Genomic DNA, 22,653 nt, shown 5'->3' with positions numbered 1-22,653 from the left:
TCAAAAGCGTTTCATAGCGACCAGCATCTATGCTGCGTACAACGAGGCTTGGAAAGTCCCACAAATTGAAACAGCAGAAAAAATACGAGAAATTGATTGTATTAATTTGGAAAAATCACTTTCTGTAGTGGACAATGGGTTAATGACTCTGTCCTCCAGAATATATTTTTTTGGACAATATTGTATCCTCTGCCTTTGATATAATAGACAGAGACTTGCTAATGTTACAGCATGGCCAGTCACAATTACGTTCTATTGTACAATTAGGCTGGACGCTGCAAAATCTTCGTTCAGGCTATGTGCCTTGGCGTTTAATCAACACAACGTCATTGTTTTCCATTTTTAACCTTACTGATAAACAAATCAGCATGGCACAGAAAGGAGCAGACTATACAATCCTGAGCATCGAAAAACTTGAGAGATTACCATTGACAATGTCAGAAAGTCCTGTCATTGAATGGATAATACACGGAATTATCACAATTCCGATAACAACTTTCCGATTTAAGAAGTGCCTTGAATACATACCTACTGGCCAGTATGAACGATTGGGTAAAGGATATGTTAAGTCAGCATGGAAATTACCATACACACATTCATGCTATAGTGACAGCGACAAAAATGTATTTCTTAGTGGTGAAAACTGTAAATGTTCACTAAGCGGTATACTTTTGTGCCAGGGTATTAATTTACACGGAGCCTGTGAAGGTAATTCTAACAACCTTTCATGCCACCAGCTGTCACACCTGCAACGCAGATAGAGCCTTTCTTTATGCAACTCGCGAATGGGAGTTACATTCTTAGAACGGATCACAGATGTTGTGGCCTTTTGCCAGGAAAATTTTATCTCGTAAACGTAACTTCCATGGTCAAATGCTGTATGCAAGCATTGTTCCTGAGCGGGCCTGGAGACATAGAGACTCCCATCTGGCCTCGTCTGCATTTCTCTTCTATACGAATTGATACTTTAAGCAAAATGAAGTCTGTGCTTTTGCAGACAACAGTGCCCATCACGTCATCAAAAGAGACGTATGATCTCCTAGTTGCAAGGACAGCTACGGAGGTTCATGACCTTTTATCAACAAATTGCCCCGTGCATTTCGTAGAAATGTTGAGCCAACTCCTTAACATGTCTAGTGCCACAGGCATCCCAGGCATATTTAAGACGATTTTTACGGGACTGCTTACACCATTTCAAGCAATTCTGGGAATCGTTCCAAATTTTGTCCACTCTGTTTTTGGCGGCATACCCCTATTTTTGGGACTTGTAGCAGGGATTTTATTTTTGACCCTCCTGCTTCGTTATGGCAAGCCACAGCTCAGACATGACTCCTATGGGAATGGAAGAGACAATCCCAGCAGTGCGCTACCGGGACAGAATAACTAGAGTCCTTGGATTGGCCAGGCTGAGAGATCTAAACATGACCTGGTTCCTTTCATTCAGACCGATATGGCAAAATTGCATCTTACCTGTACTACGATGTATGCTATGCGGAGATGAGTGCGTGTTGGACACCTGTCTTTCACTTCCATCAGCAGTACCAATGGATATCGATACTTTGTTAAGTCAGATAACGGCTCACGCATTGTGTTGTCCCCAGCGGCTACCAATCCTGATGACGGCATTCGTTGAGACTCCTGTGCTACGACTAGGTGGTAACAGTGGAGCGAGTGACAAAAGCAACATCACCCAGGTACGACCTTCTGTGAGCATTGCTGATCCAGCCTTTGATGACAGCAATCATTCTCACACCTGCCAAGTTACAGCACTATCGAATTTGGTCGAACTGTCACCTGATTTTGTAGACCAATTCTTTGAGAGCCTGTCTGATATGATGTTCTCACCCGAACAGAAACAATAACTTTAGAGAAGCATTCCGACACACAGCGTTCCCATGAACTCTGAATTCGGCCTTCAGTTTTGAACAACAAAAACTGTTAAAAGCATTGGAACTCTATTTTCCCTGTTCAAGCAATAATTCTTTTGAATTGAACACTTTTTAATATTTACCTTTTTTCTGGCACGAAAAATTCTTTGCTTAAAGTAAAACTATTCATAGAGAACAGAAGCTTCTACTTCTATTTTCTATATACATCTAGAGAAATAATAATTTTACACCAGCCTCTAGCACATTTTACTGCAATGCATTTATATGTGATGAAATTATCTCGCCCTTCTTCTGTATTCAGAGATATTTTCATGTGTAATTCTTTTTGCATAATCGTTCATTTATTTCATATGCTATAATTTTTGAATGATTTCTATGCTTCAAAAACGTACAGTACCCACATTTTCACGTATTACAAATACGCCTATTTCAAATGCATATATGTATTTTGGGGTGGGCAATGTTACACATGCATCTTATTGCTCTAGTTTTAGTAATTTGATGGACATGGCGTCAAAATTTTCAGCTCCGTGGGTTTTTTGGGCACAGGGTCGGCAGTTGGCTTAGGAGTGTACCCTTTCGAAGTGTCTTTAACGGGAACCTGTTTTTTTGATTCCGAGAGTTTTTTCGGCTCCGATGCATGGGAATCTGGAGCTTTGGTTGATTTTTTAGTCGGCTTCGAATGCGGTTTCGGTGTCGATGAACCACTGCCAGTCTTTGGCGCCGTGTGCTTGGGTGTCGAAGCAACGGTCGACGTGGAAGTGTAGCGTTCTAATCTAGGACCCTGATCGATACTGTAACCTTATGCCCCTATACGGCTAAAAATCCATTTATTCCCTATATTGGCATAACTGATCAAATGCAATGTTCAGAAACTCGTCTCTGGCCTCACACGAACAGAGCCACATTTCAGAATCGCCTTCTCTGCCACTTTCTTTGCAACCAATTAGTGCAATGACATAGCAGAAGTTACTATCTAAGATTCCTAGATTAACACCCCGAGTTCTTCAACAAGATAAAAACTCAGCAACCTGGAAATCCCCGCTTGCTATGTTTTGATTAGTAATAGAACTCTAATGAGCACTGATAGACGATCACTTCCTAGTGACATCTTTATTGGCGTCTTATGTCCAAAAACTTACGTCAAACAAGGCACCTTTCAGGTATAAATATTACCAACGTTGCCTTAAGCAAACGCTGCTAGCTGCCTCAATGCCATCGCTGCTGACGAAGCTGCTGTTATGCTGATGATACCATAGCTGCTATCGCTACTGCTATCGCTGCTAACTAGCGAACGATGGTGTGGTGAACCTAGGAGCTGAACAGCCGTCCCCTGCAAGAGCCCAGCAGATGCAAACTGCCCACGGACGCTGCCCCCTCCTCCTCCTCGACGCGCTAAGCGAGACGCTGTCTTTTCTCCTGCAGAGACATCCAGCTCCGGCGTTTCTAGTCTACCCTTGCGGGTGACTGGGATATCGACCCCCTGAAGGAGATACCAGACCTCCATCATTCTATTCCAGAGGTATGGTGTTGACTAAACCCTTAGAGAGAATTCTTGAAGCAAACCTTGGCAAAACCAACTTAACTTAAAGCTACTTACTTACTCCCCTCCCAAGTATTAGGCTTAGGTCAGGTACACTGGGGTAGGCGTAGTTAGAAGCACCAGTTGAGTATTTTAGCCTAATGTATATATGAATGTATATATGTTTTATTCATTTTAAAACCATTGTATGGCTAAGAAACAATATCAATGCTTTTACAGTATTATTTCGCAATACTCATCTTACTGTACGTACTTTTTATAATAACAAGTCTTGCAATTGTGGCAATTCATTTCTCTTGTACGAGAAGAAATTCTGTTCAATAAATGTTACCCTTTATTGAAAACGCCCGTCTCTCTATTCTCTACATATTGTGAAAGAAAACTGCACAACCACTGACTGAGTAAAATAACTGTCTATTGTTTCACACGACCCTAGAGATTTACTCTTATCTGAGAAGCAAAGTTGTCATGTTGCACGGTTGTTGGAAAACTGAATCCCTTCTTGGCTGTGCAGGGAAGCTGATCACTTCCTATTCAGTCAAGAAAGTTTCTAGTGACCTCTGAGCTAGTTGGTAACTAACCCAATTAAGTTTAGCATAGTCAGTGGAGGCCTGGAAGATCCGCACTTCTACGTCGATACTACTGTTTATGTCATTCCAATTCGCAGGGCCTATTGGGAAAATAGGAACTACACTACAGAAGAGGAAGATGGCTTTTCCTTCGGTGTCGGTACTGGGTCGGCACCGGAAGTAGGCTGGCTCGAGCCCGAGCCGCCTGAAGGCTCTGTGGTCTTCTTAGCCGGGCCCGAGGGCGGGGCGTTAGAAGCAATGTCTCGGTGTGCACCCGAGCCCGAAGGTGAGGGTGACACCGAAGCCTTTTTAGATGGCGTCGAGGAAGGAGTGGGGTGGACGGTCTTACTTACGACCCGTTGAGCTGGAGTGACCTCCTCGATGTCGGAGTCTTCGGCATCTGATGATCCGATACTCTCTTTGGCATGTTCTGGCACGTCGACGCCCTCTTGGAAGATGTTGTCGGGAATCGGAGCTGACAAGCGGGCCATAGTTCTTCGAGCTCATCGGTTCCGAATCGTCTTCTTGGAGCGGAATGAGGCACACGCCGAACAGTCTTTGGCCTCGTGCTCCGGTGAAAGGCACAGGTTGCACACCTCATGTAGATCGGTATGGGGAAACTTCGACCCACATTCAGGACACTTCTTGAATGGCGTCCTTTCCATGATCCAGAAAGTGAGGCCTAGGTAGGCCCGAAGGGCTTCGTCGACTACCGGAATCGAAGACTTCGAAGTTGGTAGCGAATCGCATCGTAGAACGCGATCAAGACAATACCGTCGAACTGGGTGAGGATTGCGGGCCAAAGGAAATTTGGTTCCAAACCGGAGCGCAGGAAACACATCCGAGCCCAATGGCTGAAAAAAACAATCTGGGGATGGAGCCGATGCCCAGGCGCAATGTGGTCCTAAGGATGAGTCACCTATCTTGTGACTTCCAAAGAACTTTTCAGGACATCAACAAACTGCAAACATCCAGGCCCAACACTAGGTGGCGATCTATGCATAGTGTAGAATCTGCAGCTCATATGCCTCGAACATAAATCTTCCAGAATCCTCTCATAATTGGTATCGGAATTGCAAAATGATGCAGAAGTGACGCAAATCTCTTGCAAAGGTATCAATTTTCCAGCGTAAAAAGCATTTTACACTGAAAAGTTGCCTTTTTCTCAGTAAAGCTGGTGACCAATGCCCATTGGGTTAAAAGGACTTAGCTGCCCCCCTCTGCTTCGTGTTTCTTAGCCTGGGCTGCTGCAGCTTCCATGAAACAAAGAGGTCTTGAGTTGATGTTTGCCGGACTGCGCTAGACATAACGACTCCCTCAATGGCAGCCTCGTACAAAGCATTTCGTATTCAATCCACAGATTGAAATGCATTTTTTTTTAAAGTCTGTTAACTGTGACCCTGAGTGCAATGGTGGGGTGGGATGTATAAATCCAAATGAAAGTAATGGTGGGAAATGCATTATTGCTTGTTAGAAACGTTTAGTGGGTTAATGCGATAGCTGCAGAAGTCTGTGTGTGTAGTCACAGAACTGAATCCTGGTTGGTGCACTGGGGAATAGTGTGTGAAGTGTATTTATAGTGTCACGAAGTTCACCCTGTGACCGAAAGCAGTGAGAATATACAGGTCATTATTTAAAAAATGGTATTACTCACAATGTAAGATAGGCTGCTGCTAAATGTACAAATTGATTTAGGCCATCATTACAAGCTAGGCAGAGCAGAATTACCTCATGGACTTCCGCTGCACCTGATACGAAGTGGGGTCAGTTTTTCCACAACCGTTTTTTCCAGGTGAATGAGAAAGAGACCCAATATTACTATCTGGTAATTCTGCATAGTAAAATTGCATGGGGTTTAGCCTCCTTTCCTTTTGTTTTCTGACATGAGCCACCATAAAGTGCTCCCACCTGCCATAAATAACTGGCTCCTTCCATCTCTTACTTCCTCACTCTTCACCCCATCCATTGGTCCCTGTATATATTAACCGCCAGAGCAGGTGGTAGATGTATGTTTTTCACTCCATGAAACTGCAAGATTTGTGTTTTATTACTGACCAGAAAGATTGGTTTCAGACAGTAATTTCCCATCCCATGCGGTTTTGCTTGTAATTGCACTGTATTTGTCCGGATTTACCTGATGGAAACAGTAAATTTTCATGCGCATTTACCAGTGGTAAATCAGCCCCAGTATTGTGAAACAAGTAATAAGGGGATAAGGGAGCAATTTAATTGCAGAGGTTTGTATGTATAATCCATTGCAACGGAGTATACATACCGCCAACATGAAGGACAGGCCGCCTGCTCAATTTGAATGTGGGTGGACTTTCGATTTGGCTAAGGCAGTGACTACTCCATCACCACCAGAGCCAAACTTTTCCGATAGCCCGGCGGAGTGATTGTAATATTGCCAACTTATTAGTATTGACGTATTCATTATCAGGAGAAATGCAAGATGGATTAGGCATCCAACATGTGACTGTCCAGTCACACAACCTAAAATCAAGTATATTATCCTACTAAGCTGAGCGTTCTGACACCTGCTTATCTGTGCAGCCTCAAACAAGTGTATGTTTTAGCTCCCCAATGAGCAGACTGGAATCATTTTTTTGTTTGCTAGTCAAGGAGGAGCATGTTTTTGAAGATGGAATTAAAAAATGTTATGAGCTCACTGTCATTTCGCAGAAGGAATTGTAAGAGAGCTGGTGAAAAAGGTCTTATAACTAAAGGATAACTTTGTTAAAACTGATTCTAAAGTGCTTTATATCGAATCTGTAGAAGCTGCTGTTTAGTTGTCCACTCACTCATTCCCCATTTTAAAGTTAAAATCAGTACTCTATGGGGCACATGCATCAACCTATTTAGGAAGTGCAAACGGTGCGAATCGGTAAATTTGGCCGTTTGCGCTTCCTAAATACGTTTTTGGGATGCATGAAACAATTTTTCAAAATTCGCTTTTTTTTTGCATTTCCTAAAAATGCGAATGCATTTAAGGAATCGCATTTGTGCAATTCCTTAAATGCAATGCATCATTTTTTTAAAAAATGCGAATTTTGAAATAGGAAGTGCAAATTAACACAAGGTTGACCCTCGTGTTAATTTGCGAAATTCTTTAAAAAAGCACAAAAATGCATTTTGGAAAGTGTCATGTTACAGACACACATGTCCTTAGGACATGTGTGTGTGATACATGCACTTTAAAATACATTTCAGGGGTGCAGGGGGGGGTCCTTTGGACCCCCCTCTGCACCCTTGCAATGCATCAACAAATTGCGAATTCCAAAAAATAGAAATGCAAAACGGCATTGATTCCTATGGGCCTCTAAGCCCATAGGAATCAATGTAATGCCATTCCATAATTGCGATTCGCAATTAAGGAATCGCAAATTCCGAGAATTAAGAAATCCTAAAAAAATTTAGGATTTCTTGATGGATAGGATTTTGCAATTCCTAAATTGCGATTCCTTAATTTTCGCAATTTAGGAAATGCAAATTCCTACAATGATGCATGTGCCCCTATAAACATTGTGAAATCCACTAGAAGATTTTTTTTTTAATCATATTGAGTTTGATCAATATCTTTACAATGTACAATTTATTACTATTTCTTGTACTGCTTTAAGGATAGTGCTGCCCCATTGTTTGAAGTGTTAGCCCCGCCTCCATTGATTGACCTGTTAGCCACTTCCGCCCCCACCAAACTTCCGATCTGGTCGTACCCCTGCAATGACGATGGCGCTTTGTGTTGCTTCGCACAACTTTTAATCTAGAAGCCGCAACTTGGGTGTACCTTGGGCAGTTTAGTGTAACCACCCATAGTTTTTGTCACAAAGTCTGATCCACTAAGAAAGCCAGACTGGTGTGGAATGTTTAAGAATGTGTCTAGGAATAAGATTTTGTTCTGGAAGGGCATGCTTTCAGTGCAAATCCTATGCTAAACAGCACGTGCACACCTCCGTAAATGGAGCCAAGATTGTGTGTGGTGCTAGGCAGCCTGTTTGTGCACCATTGCAGGGGTTGTTGGGAGTAGCAGGCAATTTTGCAACAGCTTTGACTACTTGCTGTGTTGCACTAAAAAAAGATCAATCTGCCTCCGACTTTGACTTGCCTGGCCTGCCCAGACTTATCCCTCACATTCTCAGGGAGTGGGTGTCAATAAAACTGAAAACTAATCTTTGTTTTATTTCTCCCTCCTTACTTCACCTCATCTAGATTAACCCTCTCTCTTACTTCTATTGCTATATCTACTTCTCTATGTGCCTTCTCCATCTCTATCTCAGCTCCCTCACATTTGGCTACTTCACTTTTCTCTCAATATACCTCTTTGACTCAATCTCTCTCTATTTCTCTCTCATGACCATGCCTCTCTCTATATCACTCTCTGTGCCTTCTTCTATATATTTCACCTTTGATTCCCTCACTCTATTTCATCTATCTCTCTTCCTCATCCCTCTTTCCCACCTCATTGCTGTTTTTCCATCTGATCTTCCTGTATCTCCCCTCCATCTGCTTAATGTCTCACACAACCGCATCTCTAGCTTACCATTCTCCAAGGCTCTGCTACCCTACCTTTTTACCTCTCTCTCAGTCCTTCATCTACCTCACCACTGTTTGACACTTTATCTGATTTCTCTTTCTCGACCGCACCTCTTTCTCAACCCCACCTATCTGTCTCTCATTACCTAATCTTGAAATTTACCTCACCACTAGATTACCACCTCACCTCCCTACCCTCTCATTCTACCTCTCTTCCCATTCCATTACCTCTATAAATGTCTTACTCTACTGCTACTACTTCTTCTCTATCAGCAACTCTCCCCAGCAACTCTCCCACTCTACCTCTCTCTCTCTCATACAAACATATCCTTTTCTAGGCCTCCTTCTTTATTTCAACACACCCACTCCACCCTAACTATCTCTCTCAGTCTTTCTGTATAGATCGCTCTACTTCACCATCTATTTCTCCCACAACTGGCTATCCCTGTATAAACCTCATCTCTCTTTCTCTATTTCACAAATGTCTGTTGATATCCTCTTTTCACTTTACGCTACATTTCTCTTTCTACCTTTCACCCCTATGTCTACCTTTCTTTTTCACTACTCATTTTAGTTGGCTCATTTTTCTATGCATCTTCTCATTTTGTTTTCTGTGTACCTTGCATCTCTGTTTGTCCCTGTAAGCCTCACTGTCTATCGGTACCTCTGACTGCATTTACCTCTGTCTAATTCAGTTCTTTTTTTACATTACCTCTCTCTCTTCGGCGCATCATGGAGTACTGTACTCCTATGCCTCACTCTACATTCCTTCTCCCTATCTCTATCTTTAGACACAGAATTGTAGATAGTTGTTGTTGCAAGTAAAAAAAAATCTAGATCCAACCTCAAAAAGCAATTGCTTTATGATAGCTCGTCAAAGCTTTTTAGGGCTCGTGCCCTGCGTAGCAGTGCTCGTGCAGCGCGAGTCCTTTAGTAGGTGAAAAACGGGGTTTGAAAGCTGCCCTAGGAATCGCACACACTTGTGCGTGTGCTTTTCCTTTAGTGGGCAGCTATTGGCCTTTGCGTGCGTCTTTTTATAAAAGACTGCACGCAATTGGCCAAAGGCGGGCGCATTGCTCCGCCCATGGCCTATTGGTGTCTGTTACGCGCATGGCCTATTGGTGTCTATTACGCGAACCAATCGCGTAATAGACATCCAATAGGCCATGGCTCACAGTGGCGCAAGCACCACTCGCGAGCTTCTGTTTTTCTTTGAATCCATTTCACTTTGAAGCAACCCGCAGGAGCCGGCTTCCGAGGCAGCCTTCAGCAAGGGTCAGAAATGGATCGAGGTGAGTGTCGGGCTGAGCAGGCAGTTTTGTAGAACTGTTTTTACTCTGCTTCTTCACTTGCAATGATTCCATCAAAGAGAAGAGCTTTTCCAGCAGTTGTCGGAATGTTTGAGCTGCGATGCTTTTCAGTTTTCTAAATAGTGTCTGTTTTACCAGCGTTGGCTGGACATCTTTTAATTTCATCAAGAGAAACCGTACCATTCAAGATGGCCATTAAATTTACCTAACCTACACTAATGCACGTTTTCTTTAGTATCAGATTCTGTAGCTTTTCTTCGAATACGTTTTGACGAGTTTCATTGAAGTTTTATTCAGGGATTACTTTGTACATGCTAAATAACTACAATGTTGGTATAAAACACAAACTGAGTGAGAAATGTAAGCAGTGTGTTTTCCGAGGACGTTAGTGTTGCAACTTTAGTTAAAAGTAGTGTTTGATGTGTCTCATCTTTAAATTACATACAAAATTAGTCTCTTTCTTTCGCGGAGTAGCAGCGCCTTGACTGTGACCCCGATTACCCAGGTTTTACTTATGATATGTAGCAAGATCTCCATGTGCCTAAAACTGTCGAACACTGCATCTTCCGTTTCTCATGGCGGGGAGGAGGAGTAGTGTGTGTGTGTGCTTGGGGGTGGGGGGAGGTTACACAGTCTAGTGTTTTTCCTCAAAAGGAAGCGCAGTACCTTTTACAGATTGGGATGATGGGTCACATCTATGTTTCTGGCTGGCTGTGTGCATGGTGTCATTTGTATGTCATCTTCAGATGTATCTCTGTCTTTTTTTGTGGAACACAATTCTAGTTTGCACCAGAACACAGGATAAAGCTTTATTTTTTTAATTTGCAGAAGAAACTTGGTATGTCGGTCTGAAGTAAAAAAGAGAATTTGCCCAGGCCTATTGGCTTTACCATGCTTGTTTTCTGCTAGGTGGACAGTAAATTGTTAAACTCTGTAAATTACAGATTTTAATAATCTAAGCAATAGATACTACTTACTAGTGAAGTATTTTGCCACTTGAGCAAGATTTCAAAATTGAGCAGTGTAGCGCCCTGCAAACTTGTTGCTCGTGCTTGTTGAAACCTGCGGGTGCATCCTCCCCAATCGCCCAATCATGGTTCTCATGCACACCTGCTGATGGTGTGAGTCGGTCACATGAGTGCAATGTGAGCATCTTCCCTCTTGCCACCTCCTCGCTGCTAAACTGTTCAGGTGCGATGTGTGCCAGGAAGGGTTGGTTTCTGCTCAAGTTAGTCATGGTACATAATAATAACATGACACAATCCCGCAGAAGGACGGGCGGCGGAGACGAACTAAACGCATTTCCTGTGCAGGTTTGGGACACTCCCCCGATGCCTTAGTTGTTTTGTGTGTGTGACTTTGGACAGTAGAATAGGGACAAGTTTATGCGTGCCTGTAATGGTCTGTGTAGTTACAGATGGGGGCAGTAGTGCGAATCCTCAATGACTGCAGTCCTCATGCAGCTACCTATGCGGCCAGTTGTCTCCTGTTCTATACCTTGAGAGATGAAGTTAACCAACGTGCGGCTAACTCCTTGGCCTTGGCGTTGAGTACCATAATGGAGGCGGGTGCTGTCCAAATTAAGTAAAAGACAAATTATGCAGCACATTTTGTGGTAGTATTATTTAATTACTGTCATTTTTAAAATGATTAACACTGTTTGGATGCAGGTTTCACCTCATTAGTACCAGTGTAACATCCAGATGCAGTAATAATAAACAGAAAGGTGACCAATCAACCTTTGCGAAGGTACTTCCACTGCACAACAAAATGTGTTGCTGCATATTTGGAAACTTTTGCAGAATATGCAGCAGATGGTGGCTTATATGGCAAATGTAGTAAATTACTATGTATATGTGGAAAATGCAGCAGCTGCGTATTCACATAATTCCTGTGGCCATTCTTATATTTGTATCTTTCAATTCTGTGTTAGTGAGAGTATGGCATAGTTTGTTCTAAGTCTCGCTAGAAACTCTATTTCTTTCTATCCCCCTGCATTGAAAGTTCCGACGAACCGTCGCATTATTAAAGTTTGAGCTATTGGTGTTGCATTATTTACCAATGCCAATAGCTCAAACTTTAATAATGCGAGCCCTATTGCATTGCAAATGTTTGTTTTAGGTACTATTTGGCTAGCACACACCTGAGCTTTCAGCTGTTTTACATGCAACTTTTTCATAAGTTTTAACATATAATTTAAAATGTTTGGCATCATGAGGGTTTGAATGAGCCAAAAAGGGGCAACAAATTCAAAGGTGTTCCAAACAAGTGGCCAAAAAATATATCTTGCAGAGGCTTCGCAAATCCTTAAGATGTCACTGATGTAGTGTGGTGATTACAAATTTACACCATCAGCATTATTTATGTACTCAATGAGGGGCAATCAATTATTATATGCTAACCACAAACTTCCTGTAGTGAATGTTAGAGCAGAGCTTGTTTCTTGGAGTCAACAATGTCCAAATTTAGTCCTACATTAGCTTGACAGTATAAATATGATAGAAATATTTTTATTAACAATAAAGTCGTGGTTGGTAATACACGTAGTTGGTGCAATGGATTGATGAGCATGATTTTACAATGGTTTAAGTTCCTCACCAATCATGTCAGTTTTTCCTTTCATGATACATCCGTTATTTTGAAATTGCCTCTTGGAGATAGATGTCCACTATTCAGAGGTCCATTACGTACCACTTCCAATATACTTTTCAGGCAACATTACAAGAGTTGCACTTGTGGTCTTTGTTCGTAGGGTTGTTGTTTAGATCAGGTCCGGTGGCAAAGTGCCCCAGTTATGGATGTCTTTTACTTACATCTGGTGAAGGGGAGTGAAGGAGCTCAATTTCCTTGCTTGATTTTGGTACTATGACACCAATCCTGTACCACTGGTTGTCTGGCATTGTTTACATCACTGGAAACATCTTAGTTGCAATTCTTTAACACCCATATGGTGCATTACTTATGTTTGTCACATTACCCACTGAACTCCCCTGCACTACTTTGCTGTTTTCACTGATCACAGGTTAAGTAAGAGACATAGAAAGAAGATGATGGGAGTGGGTTTCACCTTTCAATAAGGAAGGTAATTTGAACAGATTTCTGTGTTCATCTACACCCTGGCAAACCATCATCCAGGATGGCAGAGTTAATAGATTTAGCCTTCCTTTTCGAGTAATGGCTGTCCTATCAAGAGATCCCACCTATTTGCCTGAATGTCTGTGCTGTGGAGGGAGCCGCTGCTGTGCATGCTCCCTTCATAGCATTGGAGGGCTGTGATAAGGGCACAATGTTTAAAGTGGCCACTCTCTTTTGTATTGAGCAAAACTCACAAAGAGGGAGTTTATGTTTTTAATTAAGAATATAAATGATTCCAACATGTAGGGATTTCCCTCCCTATGTGTGGTGGACAACCTACAATTTCCCAACCCATTTCTGCCAAACTGAGTGACGTTTGCCCCACCCCAAATACAACGGGATCACTGTGACTATGACTTGTTGTCCCTTTGGCAGAAAGGCCAACAGGTCAGAGGCTTGCAGCACAGAGATCCCCATCATAGAGGTGTGACCTCTCAAAAAGGGTAGATGGTTGTCTGGCAGGATTTACATGACCTTATTGAAAAAAAACACAGATATGACTACACAGAATAAATAGTCTTTAGTTTTCCTGGCTGATCCTATGAAAATTTGTCAGATATCTATAGTGTCGTAAGATAGACAGACCTTTCATTGCAGAAGAGCCACTGCTTCTCTTATCAAAGCCTTGAGCAACTTCTCGAATGAAAACTAACCTTTGCAGGACCATAATTGTTTCTTTCAAATTTAGTATCAGTCTTCATCGCATTTAGTCTACGTCTAACCCGGTGTATCCTAACACCCAGCTTGAAGTTCAGATTCCTTGCAAGACTTATTGCATAATGGTATGTGTAGATTTATTACAGGAGAAGTTAATACCATACATTACCTATGTTCGTTCCTGGACATACAGTAAAAAGGTATTTAGGATTGTCAGTACTTTCCAGTCTTTCTCTCTGCTTTAAGGCCCCGGATGTTTCCTGCTTCTTACTCATTTACTTGCTTTTGTCACCATCTTAAGGACATTACTGTAGAAAATCTATACGATGTGATAACTAAATGTAACTGTCTCCTTTCACCAATACATCACCCTAGCTGTTAGTCATCCATCATCAACAGCTTTCCTGTGTGATTTTATCTCTCCATAGAAAGTTTTGAAAGCACACCTAGTAAGTGTGTGAAAGTTATACCTCTAGCTGTTGTTTTATACGTCTGTCATTCTCCCTCTGCTGATTCAGTCGATCTTCCTCCATCTTCTGCTCTAGTTGCCTGATGTGTTCTTCATGAGCTCTCTGCCTTATGTATTCTTCATGAGCTCTCTGCTGGGCCAATATCTCTTGCCTTTTTCTCTCTTCCTCTATGGCGTAGGCTCTCGCCCGCTCCTCTGATCGGGAAAATAAGTAAAGAGATGGTGACATCAGTAACCTACTCAAATGATCTGTGCACTGTGAAGAAACCATGAATGAGGATGGTGATGTGACAATTGAACAGTGATATATTAATGCTCACAGTTGGATAGCAAGAGAACTGCTCTTTAAGGGAGAAATGACAGAGGAGTCGGGTATGCCTCTGAATATAAGACGAAAAACCACCACTGGGTCTGGGCTCCCAACAGCAAGGCTTAGCCAGCCACTAGCTAATGGTAAGCAAAAAAGAAGTGCCAATACTGCTCTATACTTTGAATGGTTCTTTTTTCACCAATACACTCATATATTTACACTGGAATTACAATATTCACAGAATGCCATATATTAATCCTTTCTTTTTAAACAGTTATTTGGAATAATTCAATGCAACTTCTTTTGATCTTATAGCTCTAACAGTCAGAGCCATAAGATCAAAAGAAGTCGCGTTGAATTATTCTGTGAATATTGTAATTCCAGTGTAAGTATATGAGTGTATGTTGTCTGTGGTTGCATGAGAGGGATGTTTGTATGATTGATGGTTGAACATTTATATAATGTGTTGAAATATTTTTATGATAAATGTATATGTTGTGTACAGAAGGTCTTGTGAAATATGAAAATTGGTGAAAAAAGAACCAAATTCATGAAGTAAAAAAAATGTTTTGCAAAATAATAAAATATTTAATCAAACATAAATATGAAAACAAAGCATATTGTTTAATTTGTATGTTTTGATTGGATTGATATCAAAGTATAGAGCAGTATTGGCCCTTCTTTTTTGCTTATCTGAATATAAGACAGCAGCATCACATTCAAAGAATGCACTGCAGAGAACTAAACTGAGCAAGTTCGGAAAAAGAGCTGATTGAAGGACGGACAAGATCTTCCACTCTCCCACTCCCTCATCTCAGATGGCCATTCAGCATACAATTGACCCTATGTATCTAATTACTCTGCTGTCCCAAGTGGTACTTGCAGTCAAATAACTGTTCGCTACAAAAGCTTTTTTCAGCTCTATCACAAGCATCTAGGGAGTATGTTGCTGTCCATTGATAGTACTTTTAGTACAGATAGCAATATACTAAATGTTTCATCAGTCATATTTGAATTTCTCAACTTTTTCAACCATGTGCAGTCTCTTATATTTGGAATGAACTCAGCTTCATCATAACCAGCACACAACAGTAAGTACATACCAGCAATCTGCTGCTGTTTTGCAGTCAGGCTTTGATCCATCTGAAAGATACCTCTTGCAACAGATTCCTTTAAGTTTACGAACTCCTGGAGGGCTTCGTTTTCCTGTAAGATCAATGATAGTTGACATTTAATTGAAAAGGTAGCAAAACATCTGGAATGTGTACAGAACAAATCAGGCAGCTGACACTTAACAGGATTGCATCTCACTGTCAGATATTAGTAGACAAATGATTCTTCCATCACTTTAAGGTAAGAATGGTTTTCATCACAACCAGGTCCTAAACTAAAGGCACAATTTGGACAGGTGGTAACACCGGCATTAGGTTTTAAATATTGTAGGAAGATGGCTCTGTATATTCTATACCAAAGTGAGGTATAGTGTGCACAGAGTCCTGTGGAACCCCAACGGTAGGCAGAGGTAAAAGTAGATAGCACCTTACTCTGACTTTATCAGAGGGGAGTGTTAAGCATTTGTTGTTCACACTAAATAAGCAAATGATATCACACGCTCAAAGACTGAACTTCGGACCAATTGGTTTGGTATAAAAATATTCTTTTACTTATTTTATTTCCTATAACCAAGCAAGTCTGGCACAGGTAAGTGATAAATACTTTGCAATAATAATACAGTTTTGAGTAGCAGTCGTGTATATATACTTTGGTTTAGTTACAGTTAAATTACTGGTAATGCAATACTGTGCAATACTGTAAATATACTTTATATTGACTTTTCAATATTAGGTCATGTGAATTACTTTTCAGATTTCTTTTCTAACACAGTGTGGTATACCTGGATACTACACTGGGACATTTCCTGTAAACAGGTAAGTTAAAGCGTTTTGGCTATTCGGTTACAGTTTTAAAGCTTTTCATAGATTTTCCAACTCCACACTTAGAAACTTTTCACAGAAAAAAACAGCCAATGTTATCCTGTGGAGGAAAATAGGGTTATCAGTTCAAAAGTAAGTATTCGGTTGTGGGCGTTGGTATTCTGAGGGAAGACTCAGGGGTACCCCAGTGTCAAGGATGCACTCTTGCTACACCCTCAGTGGCCTTAGGGCAGTCAGATGCAGAGTGCTGAGGCCTTATGTTATCCAATGGGGGATAGGGGGCCTCCGGTTGTTGGCCTGCTTATGAGCAGGCCACAAAGTTGTGGGAGCAAAGCTCCTGGACTTAAGCTCAGGTCAAATGGTGGTTCAAGGCAGCACCAAAGGTGCATTCTCAGCGGCACTGGGGCAGCCGGGTGCAGAGTGCTGGATTTGGTGTCGGGCACCCTGTTACTTTCAATGAGGTTTCTCAGGTTTGCAAACACACTACAGGCTCAAGGACGAAGGTCTTCTGGGTGTGACCACCACTTGGAGAGGTAAGTTGGTATGCTGGGGGTTGGCTAGACACCGTCATTTGGACCACCCAAGGCTTTGAGGTGTCGGATTCAGGGGTGTATTTTAGGGTCGGATCGTCTTGCCAGCTCCTGGTCACGGTTGGGGGGACCTTCCGGATTAAGGCTGCAGGAGTCGGCTGGAGGCTTGAGGTAGGTCAGGGATCTCTGGATCTTGAGTCAGGATCGCCTGACCCGAGATCTACCACTTTGCACCCGTCAGCACTCGGCTGACGGGTGCAAAGTGGTGCAGACTAGCAGATTTCGCCGGAGATGTAGTCTTTGGGAGAGCAAATCTGATGTTCACAGGAGACAAAGTCTTTGGTTTTGAAGGCACGGCAGGTCCTCAGGGTTCTTGAGGTTACTGGCTGCGGGACAAACAGGACTTTCACTTCTGCAGGTTCGACGTGGGGACAGGCCGGTAGGGCTGGGGCCAAGTCAGTGGGAGTCCGCCTCTTCTTAGCTTTGGCACGGCTGTTCAGTCCTTCGTCTTGTTTTCTTCTGGTAGTTTCTTGTCTGAGTTCTGGGTCAGGGTAGCCCCCTAAATACTGTATTTTGGGGGCGGTTCAGGGGTCTCAGGGTCAGTAGACAAGGGACTACCGACCTTAGTGTGACTACACCCGGGGTGTGCTCACCCCACGTGTGGGAGTGAGCAAAATCCCTAATCCTGATTGGGGAGTGCCTGCCATCTGCAAGATGGCGGGCACTGAAAAGGGGCTTCACCTCACCTCCCCCACCTGAGGGGTGGAGTTGGCAGAGGTGGGCACACCTTCTGGACAGGCTAATTTCCCCCACCTGTCTTCCCGCCAAAAAGGAGGGGAGACAGGAAGGGGGCCTGCGCCTGAAAGCAGGAGAGGCAGAGGGTGTCACAAAGGCATCAAGGCAAGGGAAGCTCCCCTGCCTCAGATGGCACTTTCTGGCCTGGGGGAGGTGTGAACACCTCCACCCAGGAAAGGCTTGGTTTCTGGGCTCAGGGAGAGAAGGCTCCCACCTCAGGGGTCTAGAAACATGTCTTGTGGTGGCATGCTGGTGTGTACCAGTCAGGGAACCAACCAGAGGCTGGTCGTTTTTCAGGGGGGCATCTCTAAGATGCCCCCTGAGAGCATTTTTCATTAAATCCCACTCTGGCATCAGTGCTGGTTTAATGTGCTGAGAATTTGATACCAAACTTCCCAGTTTTCAGTAAAGCCGTTATGGTGCTGTGGAGTTCGTAATGACAAACTCCCAGCACCATACACTCTTAATGGCATTACTGGACTCACAATGTCTAGGAATTGATCTAGACACTGTAGGGGTACAGGGCTCATGCACCTGTACCCTCACCACTGGTATAGTGCACCCATCTAGAGGGGTTGCTGACCTATGTCAGGGCAGTGGGTTGTTGGCATGGCACACAGGTATGTGTGCCATGTTGACTCTTCACTTTGTTCTGCACCAAAATATGCAGCCTGCAACGGCAGTGTGTGTGTGTAAAGGTACAGGACCTCTAAGGGTGGCACAATAAGTGCTGCAGCCCTTAGCGGCCTTCCCTGGACACAGTGCCCTTGGTACCCATGGTACCTTTTATAAGGGACCGACATATGGCCAGAGAGGTGCCGATTGGGAGTACAAGGTACAATTTTGCGGAAAGAACACAGACCCTGGGAACCTGATTGGCAGGGACCCATGGCACATCAAGTCAAAGAGCATCAGTAGTATGGCAAAAAAAAATATAACGATATACATTTCTAGATATGGAGTTAGGAACAGTAAATCTATAATACCTTTATAAACGTACCTGCATGACGTCCTGGTAGTCGATACGCTGCCTACGGTAGTTTGCAGCACATTATTTCAGTATTGATACTCTGACGTACAATCTCAGGGTTCTGTGTTGAAGGAAAATAATCCAGCTTCTAAAGGATATCATAAGTCCAGGAGAATCCACAAGTTTGATTTTTTTTTATTACAGGAACAGCATGGTGGAGGAATTCAACTTCTGGATTGTACTCTGGATTAAGTATTTACTCAAACAAATAGAGTCTTTTACATTACTGTCCAACTCTAAATCAATCAATTATTCAATATTTATAAACGCAGCTAATCACCAGATAGCCCTGGAGGCTTATTCGAACAGCCAGATCTTGAGGGCCAATCAGAATTCAGGATGTGTGTTCTGGACGTGCTTGGGGAGGCTGTTTCAGGTCTTTGCAATTATGTGGAAGAAGACGCGTTCTCTACTTCTGCTTCATTAGTTGCAGGGACTTTGGGCAAGTGAAAAGGAAGCAGAGCGTAGTCTTCTGAATGGTTGGTGAAGGTTCAAGTGGTGGTTAATGTAGACGGGTCCTTGGTTGTGTAGAGCCTTGTGAGCATGGGTCAGCAGCTTGAATTGGCATCTCTTCTGTACGGGGAGCCAGTGGACTTATCTGAGGTGAGGTGTGATGTGGGTTAATCGGAGAAGGCAGAAGATGAGCCCGGCTGCAGTGTTTTTTATGATCTGAAGTCTCTGTAGAAGGTGTACAGTGATTCCTATGTAGAGGACATTACCGTAGTCCAGTCAGATGGTGATGAGGGTTTGTGGCATGGTGCGTCTTGCGTGTAAGGGTAGCCACTTGAAGATCTTACGTAGCATGCACACTTAGAGAACGCAAGTGGAGGAGAAGGTGTTGATCTGTGATTTCATGTTGAGCTTGTTGTCAATGATGAGTCAGAGGTTTCTGGCATTGTCAGGTGGATTGGGTGCAGGTCCTAGGTCTGATGGCCACCAGGAGTCGTTCCATGTGTTGCTGCTGTAACCAAACATCAGTACTTCCCTCTTGTCTGTAGTTCATCTGCAGGCAGTTATTCTTCATCCAGTCAGCGATGTTTATCATATATCTGTGGAGTCTTTCAATGAGTGTGTGGCGGGATATGGTTTCGAAGGCTGCCAAGAGGTCGAGGATGATCAAAGATGGTGTTTCTCCTCAGTTGAGGAGGGCTCAGATGTCGTCATTGGCTGCCAATCAGGCCCCAAGCCATCTTAGTGAGGTATAGTTCTATCTCTGTCTATTATGTTGCTTCTTCTGCTGTTCACTTGTATTTTTTCATCAAAGCATCCAGTCTCTTTAACACTCCAAAAACATCTGGGGATGGTTTCTGAAACCTGTATATATTAATGCCTTTCCTTATGAATGAAAATATCTTTGATATAGTAATGTCCAATATACAAGGTTCATGAGCTATGTGGGTAAGTACTTTATCAATGTAAAATACGGATGCTGCTATAATAGTCGACACTTGTGTTTTCTAGGTGTCAATATAAATTAATGTGTTATTGAGAAAGTATAGTACCTCTCATAGTCATATTGTTTTAGTCAATACGTACTCGAGTGCTATTTGTCTTGACATTGCTATTTAAAGATTAACCTATACATTTAGGGGCCAATTACGATGTCTGGCAGAATGCCTCCTCCTGACAGTTGGAATTTCCTCGACCGAGTCGGAGCCCTTTCGACCGTCTTGGTTGGTTTACATTCTGACCAACCGATTACGATATTCGCAGACGGAACATAAACTGCGCAGTCATTCTGAATCGGTTCCGACTGGCTCTCTCAGAGTATCTGTGTTGGTCGGAACCGTATCGTACACCTCTATGGACAGCGTTTCCTTTCTCAGGATTTCCGTCCTTTCCGTGCCGACCTTTCAAACACAAAAAGGCTGTTGGGCCCCCTTCTTCCTGTGGCCTCCAGTTAGGGGCTGAGGGGGTACCTAAGGGACCCTCCTGTAAGACCCTGCACTATGTGGCTTGCACAATGGGGTGCCTGCGACAGGGTGCAGGGATTTACACAGGCACACCCAAATTCCCCATAGGAGTCAGTGTTACTGCCGGTTGTAGGGTGGAACACGAGCTCCTATAGGGAACAATTGGACTCTGACCGATCAGTGTTTAGTCACATCATAATCGGGCCAGCTGAACCGCCGACCACAAGTCGGTTGGTTCCGATTCCGAGTTGGTGTCAGGAGGAGGCTTTCCTCCCGACATTGTAATCGGCCCCAAAGTCTGTCCTGTATAAAATTACTGCATTCCTCCATGTCCCTGGCAATACCATATATGTGAAGGTGGGAAGAGTGAAGAATCGTAAAACAAATTAATGACAAATATAATGAAAAATGATAATCATGATGAATGAGTACATGAATGAGTAAATCGGTTGCACTGCACTATAACGCCCACAAAAAACAGCCATACAAAAATATTGAACAAATATCGAGGACCAAGTCATCAACATTATAGGCTTGCAATGTAGAGTAAAAGACTATCAGCTACAAAAAATTGTGATCCAAAATATAAAAAACTACACAAGTATATATGGTAAAACGTATATTTAAAAAAGTTAAACTTTCATTAAAGCACGTTTTTAAAAACATGGATAATATAAACAAGTAGAAATTGATTTACTAACATGAAACATTTATTAATGCAAATACATCTAACAATAAAATAATTTAAAGAAATCCTAAAATTAAGGTTTTACATTTATAAATATAACAAGATCCAAAAACAATTTGCCTCATATTAAAACAAAATAAACATGTAAAATTATTAATCAAGTTAAAAAAAATTTAAACCTAATATATAATTTTTAAACCATCAGAGCTAAATTAAAAAATACTAAAACTAGTAGTTGTCAAGTATTAAAACACAAAAATAACTGGGCAACAAAACACAATAAAAAAAATGAAAGAAATATAACAACTCTAAAATTACAAACCCATGGAATACTTCCTACAAAATATCAAAATGAACAAAAGTTGTAACTAAACTCCAATCCAAACGCATTAACAAAAAAACACTATTACGTTATGCTCTGGTAGGTAAAATCCTACACAGACTTGGAAAAATACATACATTTTTAGAGGTGGAATAAAGATCAACTATTCCACATCTAGTCTAACAGACCTTTGGGAAAATGCAATCTAACTCCAGTTCAACACAAATTGTGAAAAGCACACAAAGTTGGGTGGGTGTGGGTCGGATTTACTATTGTAACTCCAGAAATGTCGGAAAAAGTGCATACATTTGGGAATAAAAGTTTTACTATTGTATCTCAAATCAAACAACTGCTAAAAAAACTGTAATCATCGAAGGGGCAGATTTACTATTTTAACTCCATTATAACAAATGTAGGGAAAATGTAAAAACGGGGAGTTCATATTAACTTGTCCAACTCTAGTTTGACAAAATAATGGGGAAAATGCATATATTAGTTTTTTGGGGAGAGGGAGGACAATTTACTGTTCTAACTCGGGTCTAAAGCATTGGGACAAGTATAAAAATTAGCGGCGGGTGGTTCATATTTACTGTTAAAACTCCAGTCTTATAAACACTGGGGAAAGTGTCAAACTTAGAGATGGGAGTGTTTAGATTCACTATTCTAAATCTTGTCTGTCAAACGTTCACTAAAGTGCATACATGGGTGGGTGAGGGGGAATGATGTACTATTTTAAGTCCAATGTAATAAACATTGAGGAAAGTGAATATCATTGGTGGGGTCAGATTTGATATTCTAAACTCAATCCAACAAATAAAGAGAGGGGGTCATATTTAGTTGCTAAACTCCAGTCCAACAAACGTTCAGAAAAGAACATACATTTGGAGGGGTTTACATTTACTACTAAGAATATTAGACTTAAAATGATGAACATTCACAAAAATTAAATATATCAAAATGTAATATTTGAATAAAAATGATCTGCTTTTAAAAATGTATGCATTAAAATAAATATTTTTTCTAAAT

At 42.0% G+C, this 22,653-nt stretch overlaps 1 protein-coding gene across 5 annotated transcripts in view; it reads right to left on the bottom strand.

The window, feature by feature from the left end:
• Positions 1–22,653, bottom strand: part of LOC147682138 (guanylate-binding protein 1-like) — a 181,940-nt gene that overhangs the window by 33,433 nt on the left and 125,854 nt on the right. For all 5 annotated transcript variants that reach the window (XM_086943545.1, XM_086943547.1, XM_086943544.1 and 2 more), the window contains 2 exons: positions 15,519–15,621; positions 14,107–14,300 (listed from right to left, as the gene is read on the bottom strand). In XM_086943545.1, coding sequence (XP_086799671.1) covers positions 14,107–14,300; positions 15,519–15,621 — 297 coding nt within the window. The remainder of the gene's footprint in view (positions 1–14,106; positions 14,301–15,518; positions 15,622–22,653) is intronic.

The sequence above is a fragment of the Lissotriton vulgaris genome, chromosome 11, assembly GCF_964263255.1.
Source record: "Lissotriton vulgaris chromosome 11, aLisVul1.2, whole genome shotgun sequence".
Classification (NCBI taxonomy): Eukaryota; Metazoa; Chordata; class Amphibia; order Caudata; family Salamandridae; genus Lissotriton; species Lissotriton vulgaris.
The sequence above is the reverse complement of the archived record's forward strand: the minus strand, read 5'-3'. Positions and strand labels throughout refer to the sequence as shown.